The 12,493-nt window shown below is 39.4% G+C and overlaps 1 protein-coding gene across 2 annotated transcripts in view; it reads left to right on the forward strand.

The window, feature by feature from the left end:
• Window positions 1-409: 409 nt before the first annotated feature.
• ACTR2 (actin related protein 2) overlaps window positions 410-12,493 on the forward strand; it is a 33,554-nt gene continuing 21,470 nt past the window's right edge. Inside the window, exons 1-3 of one of the 2 annotated variants that reach the window (XM_037048055.1) lie at window positions 410-608; window positions 8,087-8,197; window positions 10,833-10,847. In XM_037048055.1, the coding sequence (XP_036903950.1) occupies window positions 561-608; window positions 8,087-8,197; window positions 10,833-10,847 (174 nt within the window). In that variant the 5' untranslated portion in view covers window positions 410-560. The remainder of the gene's footprint in view (window positions 609-8,086; window positions 8,198-10,832; window positions 10,848-12,493) is intronic. The other variant, XM_037048056.1, reaches the window with a different exon arrangement.

The raw sequence follows: 12,493 nt of genomic DNA on the forward strand, positions 1-12,493 counted from the left end.
AAGAGCACACGAAGCCATGTTCAATACTGTGACCCACAAAGACCTCCACGTTTGCTCCCCATACCGGCTGTCTTTGCCACATTCCACTGCTACCTCGAGACAAGCTCGGTGTCCTGCCTGAGCCTTGCGGCGGGGTAGGCAGCGCTCTACACTCCCACGTCGCTTTAGGGATAAAGTGGCAACGCCCACAGGTCAGCTCGCAGCTACACCCAGTGAAGCACCGGAAACCAGAAGCAGAGGGCGTCACCCAGATGGGCGGAGACAGTCAGAGAGAAACTGGAGATGGAGTTGAAGGCGGGACCCTGGCGCTCCTCCGTTTCTTATTGGAACCGACCGCTGTCAGTCTCTGCCTCCTCTTTCCGTCCCCACCTTTTCCGCGCGGGCCGTCTGTTAAATGACGGGCGGGGTCGAGTGGCGACTTCCGGGAGGGGGAACAAAGTTGAACCTAAGGAAGCTCTACGGGGAGGGAGGAGGAGGAAGAGGAAAGAGCCGGGTGGCGGCTGCTGTAGGAGGCAGCTGTAGGTTGTTCGGCGGCATCGGCTATTCTTTCCCGGCGGACGATGGACAGCCAGGGCAGGAAGGTGGTGGTGTGCGACAACGGCACCGGGGTATGATCCTCACGGGGAGGCCGCGGTGGCGACGGGTGCGGGCGGGAAGGTGCGGGGGACGCGCGGGCTCTCCGCGCCTGGGGATGCACCCGGGGCTCTCGAGCCTCGGAACCCTCGAGCCTCAGAGCCAAGGGGCACGGGCAGCCCTTTGCGCCTCCGTGGGCAAGGAGAGCAGGGGATGTGGTCTCCCCGAGGCTGCCACTCCCTCAGCCCTCCGGGTCGAGGCAGCAAGGACGGCCGGCATTGCTCGGGGATCTCTCCTGCTGCCCGACTAGGACTGGTTCCTCGCTCCAGCCGCAGCAGTTCGGCTAAAGGGTCGGAGGAGTAAAAGACTGGGTTTGTATGTTTGAGAAGGGCTTCTCTCCCCAGGGTCGCGGATGTGTAAAAAGGGAAGACCTAAAGGCCTTCCTCTTCCTGTGTAGATACCGAACGGGAGGCAGGAAACGGGTGTAAAAAAAGGGAAGTGTTGTCAGTGCAAGCTTTAGCCCTTACACAGTTTTGAGGGTTTTTTTTTTCCTTTGAGGGAAGTGGATGCCCTATCGGCTGTGCATAATTTACTTTGTATTCTGCATGCTGAGGATCTGGCTGACGGGCAGCCCCGCAGGGACCAGCCTGTTCCAATGAATGATCTTGGACTACTTGCAGCCCTCAAGGGGTCCAAGTGTTAATTTTACTGACCTTGGGGGAGATAATCAGTTTTGCCGCCTTCCCGTTCCCCCGTTTTTTCCTCTTAGCTACAGATTACAGATAATGTTAGTCTTTAAGATTCTAAAATGCAAATACTTGTAAAAATCTGAGTAAAACATTGATTTAGAAAGTTATTTGAAAGTTATTTCAACTGCTCTCCCCCTTTTAAAAAATGTTTTTTGAATAACCAAGTCAGCAAATTAGAAGACAGAAATGTTACTTATTTTGGCTGAGTTCCATAGTGATAATTTCCTCCTACATTACAGTGATGTCTAACTATTTTAAAGTTGCATATTTTGTGATCTTTCTCCCCCACCTTCCATAAACGTGACATGAATTTTAAAAGATTTTACTTGTACTTTAAAACATTTTACAAGCTGGATTCTTGAGGCGGGGGGAAGACCTAATATTCACTGCCATAACACTTCCCTTGATGGAATGTTAGATTTTAATAAGCAGTTATACTGGCTTTATCTGAACTTAGTTAAAAATGAGCTTGAGTAATAAATGTTATCATATAATGGGACATCCATACAAAATGGAATACATAGAAAAAAAGAGGCAGACCAATGCTGTGGGAAGATATCTAAGATTTACTGTTAAATCCCATTTATATGTGTGCTCTTTATTAAAGATATTTATGTGTTCACAAACTAGTATGTGTATATGCAAGTTTTGGAGGAGTACATGAAATGTTCATAGTGGATACGCATGAACTAGAGGTCATGGAGTGATGGTAGTAGATGGGGATTTCGTGACTCTTCTATATTATTGGGGAAATATTATTTGTTTTTTTAACAAGACATGTATTATGCCCTGGCTGGTGTAGCTCAGTGGATTGAGCACGGGCCTGCGAACCACACGATTGCGGTTCGATTCCCAGTCAGGGCACATGCCTGGGTTGCAGGCCAGTTCCCAGCAGGGGACCCACGAGAGGCAACCATACATTGATATTTCTCTCCTCTCTTTCCCTTCCTCTCTAAAAGATAAATAAGTTAAATATATATATATATATATATAAACAAGACGTGTATTATATTATATTTAGAATAAACTATAAGCATTTCTTAATTTTACAGTTAGAGAGAAGGAGAGAAACATCAATCAGTTGCCTTTTGCAAGCCCCCAACCCCCCGGGGACCTGGCCCTGAAACCCAGGCGTGTGCCCCAACTGGGAATTGAACCAGTGATCCTTTGGTTTGCAGTGCTACTGAGCTACACCATTCAGGGCTAAAACATTTTAATATGCTAAATACTGTTTTTAGAAATCTGAGCCAGTTATATTTTAATGTATTCCTCTTTTTTGAAGGGTGATGAACCCTGTATTTTTCATGAGTTTTATGATATTCAATTAGTATAGGAATGTTAACCATGAGCTCATTTTTATGTCACGGTTTCATTAGTTTAACTGTAGTATTAGGAAAATGATTGTATGTTATGGATTAGTCTTATCTTAATTCATAATTTAAGAATCTTATTTAAGATAAAAGATAATTACTATGACATATGTAGGGAAAGTATATAGTTCAAACAAAAATGTACATATTTGGTGTTACATTTCTAATTTTTAAATTTTTTTCAGACTTTCTATAGACATGATTGACTTCAGACGAAGAAACAGTTACAATATGTAGTCAGGAATGCTGTGATATTTCTGAAAATTTAGAGGATTAAGAACCATTTAGATGCTATATTCTGTTTCATAGTCATTCTGATTTTATTTAGTTACCTAAATAAAAGGTATAATGATTCCTTCACAATTAAATATTAAACAAGATATTCAAATTTAGTTTCTAAAAACTTGTGAGAATAGTTGTTAACCTAAAGCAAATTTCTTCTTACACATTTTAGGTTTTAAAATTTTAATCATAGGCAATTTGAGAAGTTGATTTTTTTTTTAAACTCCCTTGGCAGGCCTTAAGTCAAGTGCTATAAGGGTAGGTGAGTTCTTACGTGCCAGCTATTCTTACGTTTTCACATGCCAGCTGTTGGTCTTTGCTCTTCTTCCTTACTAGCCCCAACCAGTTTCTCTCAGTAGGGCAGCCTGGAGGAGGAACACTCATCCAATTCCAACAATGTATTTGCTTTATTCTCATAACTGTTCAAACCTACCACCTAAAATTCAACCACTGAAAGTGGCCAGATAGGTGCAAATCTTGGTATCTGCTTCGGTGTAGGTGCCTTTCGAGAGTTCTGCCCAGGCATCAGGTGTTGCGTAGTCTGTTACCAAACTTGGGTGTTTTCACCAAAGGCAGTGAAGACAACTGCCTACTGTGTGACTGGTAGTTTTTAGGGTCTGGTGATACAAAGTAGCTTATAATGCTAGGATAATTATTTTCATTTGTAATTCACATTTGTAGTTGTGTATGGCCTGCTTTATTTGGCATATGCTAATTTGTGTGTCAAATTCAGAAATGTTTGCAATAAAAATAAATCAAAAACAAATTTGGTCTGAGCCTGCAAAATGTTGTGGAATAAATAGAATAAATATTTTTGTAGTGTAAGATCAGGATAATCACTGTGTAATTAAATTAATGCACCAGTACATCAGATACAAATTCAGTAAGCCCAAGTAAAGCTTTATAAATCTGTATTTTTTTTTGAGAGAAGGAAGGTACTTTTAAAGCAAATTTAGATGACTTTTTTCATTTTTGCTTGAAAGAACATTGTACTGTTAGTGTTCTCACCATTTGATGACTCAGTAGGAAGTAAGAGAGCCAGTTTAAACCACAGTGCTATGAAGAAGAAACTATATATGGTAAAATCTATTTCTTAAACACAGCCTTACTGCACACAATGAGAGAACTAAGTCTCCAAGTCTTAAAATAATGAGGGGGGGAGGAATTTCAAAGGTTAAAATGATACCAAATTAGTAGTTCAGAAAAGAATATTTTCCTTACATTTTATCACATAATGGTTTAGATTTTTAAATGGTTTTAGGTTTTTAAAATACAGACTTTTCCTTTGCAAGGAAGGAAATGCCAGATTGTCAGTCGGTTTATGACATTGAGAAATAGGTCGTTTTAATTATATTTCTGTTGTAGCTGTCAGTACTTTTACATTTAAAATGATGTGAAATCGTGTGCTTATTCCCATTTTGACCGAATGAACGTCTAATGCCCTGTAGGAATGCCAGCTTTAGATTATTTTGACGGCAGATGCTTCCGATAAACTACTATTTAAGCAGAATAATTTCATTAACAAACGAGTGATGTCTTTAATTTGAATTCAAGGCCAAATTTCTCTTTTTTGTAAAGCACAGGAATGATAGGTTTTTGTTTTGGGGGGAATCTCAATTTTTGTCTACTTCAAGCACTTAGCAAGTATTTTGTCCATTAAGATATGCTCAAACAAGGATTTTAAGATATGAATTACCTATCTGGGCAGTTATAACCAGAAAACATTGAGTGGTGTGATGATTTCCAGATTGGCCTTGTTACGTATTTTTGAATGTGTGGCTCAGAGGAAGAAGAGAGGCGGGCCAACCTTCCCGGCCTCCTCCCTGCCGCAGGACTTGACTTAAGCCCTTTTCCCAAGCTCTTCTTTCCTCCTTCAACTCCTATAATGATTCCTTTTTTAAGTCATTTGTTTATATTTAGTGTGCCAAAAATGGCCTTTATAAACTTACTGATTCTTTTTTCAGTCATTCATTTTACAATTTTCTTTAATGATAGCTATATTCATGTAAGTGGGCATTTTTAGCCTGGAGTATGGACACTTTCAACACGCCCGGTGTCTGTATCTGTCCATTACTTTGAGGTAAACATAGAACTTAATATCCACATAGTATTTACTTTCTATATCTGGAATATATGTGTAAATTACGACTAATGCTTATATTAGGCTGGGATCGTGACATTTTATGTAGAAGTTTAGTCTGTCAGGATAATGAGATTCTCTGCCCTTCTATAGCATTTCATATCAAGTGAGCTGGATTTTGACTTAAGAACAAAAGAGAGTTTATGATTTAGAAGAGAAGAGTATGAAGGGTTTCTTTTTTCATTTGAATATACTAGAAAATGCTAGGTATTATTTTTTACTCCTGATAATTGTCTCTCCAACTTTTTCTGGATCACATTGATAATTGGGCTTTTTTTTTAAAGATTTTATTCGTTTATCTTTAGAGGGGAAGGGAAGGAGAGAAGGAGAGAAATATCAATATATGGTTGCCTCTCCTGTGTCCCCCACTGGGAACTGGCCTGCAACCCAGGCATGTGCCCTGACTGGGAATCGACCCGCGATCCCTTAGTTCACAGGCCCACACTCAATCCACTGAGCTACCCCAGTCAGGGCACATGGATAAGTTTTTTGAGAAGACATTGTGGAAACATTGGTTAGAGCTTCTGAATTCTGCTATTTTAACATTTGGGGTGCTTCACTGTCAACTGTTCAAATGAAGAGGTAGGTATAAGCAAGCAGGCGGTTATTGTATGTGCCATCATATCACACTACCTTCTGCCTTGAAAGGTAATTCAGTAAGAACTGTATTAGAGTTTCAGAAATGGGGGGCTATACCTGAAAAAGGACCCGGCGTTGGTGGCTCAATGGTAGGTAAACTGACCAGGGCTAGGTTTGACGGATTTGAAAGGAAACGTATCTGACTAGTATGCTGTATGTAGGTTCTAATTAATGCGAACTGAGAAGATAGGAATTCAGGTAGTATTGGGAATATGAAATTTACTAGTGTCAGACAGATTGTTTTCATAATAGTAGCTTTAATCTGCGTAAGTCATGACTATATATTTTAAAAGCCCTGTTTATAAAAGACTTGCAGTTCACTCGACGTTCTGGGTAGCAGAATGTTCTAGGCCATTTATAATTAACTGGTTCACAAACAAAATAAAAATTTTCTATTTTAGAGGGTTAGCCAAAGTCCCAGAGATTAAGACTGTTGCTGAGTTTTAACACCATCAAAGGAGGCAGCTCCTCGTCCATAGGCGGTTTCTGTCACAGGTGGGGTACAGTCTCCGCATGTGCTGTGTAACCCCTGTCCTGGGCCGCGTTCAGACACCATTTTTCTCAGCTCTTTTGAGAGATGGTCTTGTGCCTGATGCTGTGGAACTAGACATTTTCAGTATTAGACATATGCTCTATATTAAAACAGTCATGATATCATACCTGGAAATCAGCAACGTTTTTAATATTTATTGATTAATTTTTTAATATGCGTTTACTATGTACCAGACACTGTTCTAGTCACTTGGGATTTATCAGTAAAACAAACAAAAAAGAAATCCTTGCACAATAGCTTATGTTGACTGAATAAAGACTTACTAAGGGGAGGGTCTAGACTATGATTACTTGCCTTAGTATGGCTTTTTCCTCCCACCCTGATGGATTTTTTTCCTATGTACAGACTTTCTTTCTACTACAAGGATATTAGTAATTATAATCATAGTAAAATAAAAAGGAGGAGATGGGGGCTCTGATGCTTGGTTTTCAGAGCAAGTCATGGAGCTTAGGAGCCAGTCACAGTCGGAGCAGAGCCTGGCAGGGCCCTCCCAGGGACAGGGAGTCCTTCACCTTCTCCATCAGAAGGCAGTGAAGACAGAGTGGCCATGCGCCCACCAGAAACAGAAGGCAGCGATGCTGAGTGCCACAGATGCAGACCTCTGGCTCTGCTCATCCCCAAAAGCCTGCCCCCTAGCCTGGGCTGCAGCTGCCTGAACGCCGCTGCAGAGCTCCTCCGCACACACTGGAGCCTCCGTTCCGGAGTGGGCAGGACCGGTAATAGGAGAGGTAACCTGAAAGCTCCCAAATTCAGGCCCCTGCAGGGAAGAGAGTCACTTCACTGGTGGGTACCAGGTTTCCAGAACCCTCTCTTGCCACCAGGACCACACAGCACCGAAAAGCAGTGGTGAAAGTGGGCCAAAAGATGGAGCCTGGTGGCTGAGAGGCCACAGGGAGCATTTCTGTGCTGCTGGACGCAGCAGCCAAAGCCAGAACATTTCTCAGCAGCCTCCCTGCCAACCCTTCCTCCCACCCTAAGGTTTTTAATTGCATTTTTCTTGCAATGTCTGCTCTTAAAAATAAGACTAAACAAACCATATTATTGTATAAGAATATAAAAACCCTTGGTTCTATTTTCAGTTTTACTAGTTGTTAAATCTCCTAGTATGTGTATCAGTTTCTTATGCATAAAATGGGAGTATCATCGGAATCACTGATATGCCCTCGTTGGAGAAGTATACTGTCTGAACATAAATTATGCTACCTGGTATTACTAAGTAACATTTGTCTAAATATATAACTGCAAATAGGTCAAAATACCTAATTAATGTTAACATGATATTAGTCCAGATGCTGTTGGATTTCTCCCATTTTGGAAAATGGGGTTGCTTAAGTGAATTGCCAGAGATGAATGAACGTGTACTTTATAAAGAATTAAAATTGGAACATTTCTCTCATAAAAATCCTTAGCATTGGTTGAGTGAACTTGTCCATTCCCCAAATACTTGTGTGACCACTGTGTGCCAGGACCTCTTTGAAGCGTTGAGTTCCAGCCTGAACTGCTCTGCTAAGCCCCTGCTTTGGTGAGGCTTGCTCTGTGGTGGGGGCGCTCAGGCACAGAGCAAACAGTCTACTGCTAAATAAACGTGAGCCCCAGCAGCAGTCAGTGCCATGAAGGGCATACAGTGAGATATGATAGATTGAATGACTGGTTTGGGTGATTTGAAACCACCAAAAGTTTAAAACACTGTGTAAATGCAAAGTGATTTTTTGAGACACTGGTTTTCAATGGATAGAGCCAGTGCTTTGTTGACTAACTCACTCTTGCTGTTCTCTTCCAGTTTGTGAAGTGTGGGTATGCAGGCTCTAACTTCCCAGAACACATCTTCCCCGCTTTGGTTGGAAGACCTATTATCAGATCAACCACCAAAGTGGGAAACATTGAAATCAAGGTAATATTTTATTTATTGATAAATGAGGATCAAAACTTATGACATGTTCTTGTATTGAGTAGTATAAAATGTGATGCCATGAAGGGCAAAGGGGGAGGGCAGAATTTCTTAACTTTTTAAGTAATACTTGAAAAGAGGCACAAAAACTGAAGTTAATTTCGTCTGATTTTAAGTGTGGCTTGGTGCCATTACTCTCTGAATGGAGTAAAATACTTAAGATTTTTATATGAATGTTAATTATAATTTTTAGAAGAAATCAGCCTGGCATTTTTATGTTTTTCAATTCCATATATTTGTCACTATACATGTTAGTGTTCCTTTGGGACCTTAGACTTTTCCTTTCCATGTTCTCATTGCCTGATTCCTGTACTTTTTCTATATAGCTAGTCAGGAAAACACAGGATGTAAATCTTACTGTTTCCTCTTCTCACTAATGTAATAACTGATTTTCATAATGTGCACAGAGAAGCTGTGCAAGTCTTTATTTGGCCTTGCATTATTTGCCTTACCAGAAAGAGAGGAAGGAAGGCTATCTTTGCCCACTCACTGTACTTGACACAGGAGACTCAACATTAAGGATGAGGGATCTTTCTTCCATATTAAAGGGATTAGAAATCGAGTGGGAGTTATATTGTAGGAGAAAAAAGGACCAAATCAACCAAAAGGACTGTGGTCACCAATTGATTTAAATTCTTTAGGTGGCCTAGGGGTCAGGTTTTACAAAATGCAGTCGAATTTTGGGGCAGACTGAAGTATTTGTAAACAAGCTAGCATTGTTGGTCCTATCTGGACCATCTTTGGCAGGTCTTCGGTGAACTGTTAGATTGAGTCATTTGAAATGTGAGTTCGGGTGAGCCTCTTTAGGACATTGGTTGCACTCTCTAGGAAGGTGGTAATGGGGGGTAGAGATTCGCTACTTGATAGCTCTCTGTTCTTGGGATTAGAGAAATAAATTACACAATGAATAAAAATACAAATCGAAACTTAGGTTCTGTGTTAATTTTTTTAAAGACTTAAAATAGTGAATTATACTGGTTTCTTGTTGTGTTACCAGTAATCAAATGGCATACTCGATATGAGTGTTTTTATTTTAGAGTCTGTTTTGGGAGGTGGTGGAATTTATGGGATTTATTATTCTTTTGTTTGTGAATTCCTTTCATTCTGATTGAATTCAGTCTTGAAAGAACTTTGACTTAAAATTTAGTTAATTATAGTGATACGGATTAACTTTTTAATGGAGTTGAAAGGTTTTTTTATTCAGAATCAGATTTTTTTTTTAAGATTTTATTTATTTATTTATCTTTAGATGGGAAGGAGAGAGGGAGAGAAACATCAATGTATGGTTGCCTTTTGTGCATCCCCTGCTGGTAGTTAGCCTGTCAGGAAATGGCCTGCAACCCAGGCATGTGCCCTGACTGGGAATCGAACCGCGATCGTCTGGTTCGCAGGCCCGCTCTCAATCCACTGAGCTACGCCAGCCAAGGCTTAGAATCAGACTTTTAAAGAACTGTTTTTAAGGTACTTTATTGATAACATTTTTTATGTATTAAGATATTATATAGCTATTTTTATTCTTCAACATAGGCACAAATAATTACATATCTTTTAACTCCCACTCCTANGTTTTTTATTCAGAATCAGATTTTTTTTTAAAGATTTTATTTATTTATTTATCTTTAGATGGGAAGGAGAGAGGGAGAGAAACATCAATGTATGGTTGCCTTTTGTGCATCCCCTGCTGGTAGTTAGCCTGTAAGGAAATGGCCTGCAACCCAGGCATGTGCCCTGACTGGGAATCGAACTGCGATCGTCTGGTTCGCAGGCCCACTCTCAATCCACTGAGCTACTCCAGCCAGGGCTTAGAATCAGACTTTTAAAGAACTGTTTTTAAGGTACTTTATTGATAACATTTTTGATGTATTAAGATATTATATAGCTATTTTTATTCTTCAACATAGGCACAAATAATTACATATCTTTTAACTCCCACTCCTACTTTTCAAGGCCAAGTGATAGAAATGAACTAGTCAATATAGTAATGAGACACTTTTCACTGAGGAATTCCCTGTAGCGTTACTGGCACAGTGTGTCATTCTGTGTTCTGTTAGCCCAGTTCTGTTCAGTCTGGTTAGTCTTTTACGTCTTTCAAGTTAAATTGTTCTTCCAGTAGAAAACACAGACCTGTGTCAAATTTAACTTGATTGCTAGAGCTTGGAAAGACAACCCTAAACTTACCTTCTGCTTACTCAGCTAGGTCTTTCCTGTTATCCTTTATTTTCCTTAATTTAAGGTTCTTAAATTCAGTAATGAATTTAAAGAAACTTTGGAATTTCTCTGTCTAGTGGATTGACTTATACTTTCTGTGTCTTGTTAGCGAAAATGTGGTAAACTTAAAAAAAATGGAAATTTAAATTGTTTAATAAGTTAACTGTTTTCATTCAGAAGTAATAACTGGCCATGTTAATATGGCCCTGATTATTAACTCCGTAAGATAGAGTGGTGCTGCCTCTGACCTCGACCTAATTTTTCTCTATTGCTTGTGTGTTTAAAAATTTCAGTGAGGATTTTATTTAGGCCTTTTCTGACTCTTACTTCTACCTTCTCTCTCTTCACCTTTCTTGACCTGTTGAAGTAGAATAACAAAAAGATGGTAAGTGAGGTTGCACACGTGCTCTGTTTGTTTTCCACTTTTGCTCGGTGGGACAGTAGTTGCTGTTTTGTGTCCCTTTAGCATTGGGGAGGGGGGCGTTTCTGTATTTTAATTTTAAGTCCTTTCATCCTGTACTTTCCTGATTGCATACAGTGGACCAAACCAGAACTGATTACTAACATAGTTTTGAACTGTTTTCCTTGTGTTTCTTATAGATAAATGTTATAATTCAAACAGAATGTGGTGTGTGCATAACATTAGAAATCAAATGACTTTGTATAGGATATGTGTGAGCCAGAAAATTGGGTGACGTTGTTACATTTGGATAAATTCACTGTATTGACTAATATTAAATTCAACATTGAATGTATTCTAGTACAGTATTATGTATTTTCAATATGTAAATGAAATACAGATAGTAAAGTGGGAGTGGGGATTTCCTATACTATCCTTATTGATGAGCAGATTTTACAATATTACCTGAGGAAAAATAAGAAAAAATGAAAGTCTTAAAGGCTTTATCATAAACAACAGCTTCCCCCGCTAAATAAATGTGGCACTTTTTCCTTTGAACTAGAAGCTTACTGGATACATCCCAGCCAGTTTGCTCTTTCATTGTATTTTTCTTTCTGTGTTGGTGTAAGTGCTGTATTTGCAAGTAAATATTTCGTCTTTGAAAAAGATTAATATCAGGCATTTCTACTGATACATATTTTAACTAGTAACTAACTTTGAGATGTTTTCTTTCAAATAAGCAAAAAAAAAGTAGAAATTCCTAATTTATCCTACACAAAACATCATGCCTTTCTCTTAAAATCATAAGGAGATTTAAAAGTCTGCTTGTAGAGAACAGTATAGATTTAATTTCACAAAATTTTTTTGAGGAATTTCTTCTGGGAATTTAATTGTGGTTTTAAAGTGTGTTTGCTCACTCTTTTAATTTGAAGTGACATTGTTCAAATGATTCTTGGCAAATATAATCTATATTGCTTGCTTTTCATAATATATAAGTGATTTTGAAACAGCATCTCAGAACAGTTACTGTAATTTTTCATTCTTTCAGGTAATAGGTGGAGGTTTAGGCTTGAGGTCCATTGATGAGGTGGGTGGTAGAAATCTAAGGCCTGATCTGATCGCTTGTGACTTGATTCTGAGGTGTGAGGGCAGGCTTCATAAAGCTCTCAAATTTTTTGGTTGGGGAAGTTGAAATGTACTAAGAAAGATTGTTTTAGGATTTTTTCAGTTATAATTTTTAGATAGAGATAAATTTAGGTAGCTTGAGCTACTCAAATTGTGCACTAACTTAGTAAGTTAAAAATCGTTTTCTTCCATTTTAAACGTTGTCTTGTTCAGAGGGATGGTGAGGTACTCAATGCCAGACACTTCTTTCAGCTGGGCCTACACAGCAGTGGTCCCCATCCTTTTGGCACCAGGGACCGCTTTCTGGGGAGACAGTTTTTACCAGTCCGTGGCCCAAGGACTGGGGACCCCTGCTTTAGAGTATGTACGTCCTAGAAGTAGACATATGAACTTATGTTTTTAGTTAGCATCGGGTCAGACATATGTAAGCCCTTATTCTTGCATGGGTTAAAAGTAAGTATTCTGATGAAATCTGTCGAAATGTAGTTGTAAATGTATATTGATTT

This window comes from Sturnira hondurensis, unplaced genomic scaffold (assembly GCF_014824575.4).
Source record: "Sturnira hondurensis isolate 20B ecotype Veracruz unplaced genomic scaffold, ASM1482457v3 Scaffold0006413, whole genome shotgun sequence".
Lineage (NCBI taxonomy): Eukaryota > Metazoa > Chordata > Mammalia > Chiroptera > Phyllostomidae > Sturnira > Sturnira hondurensis.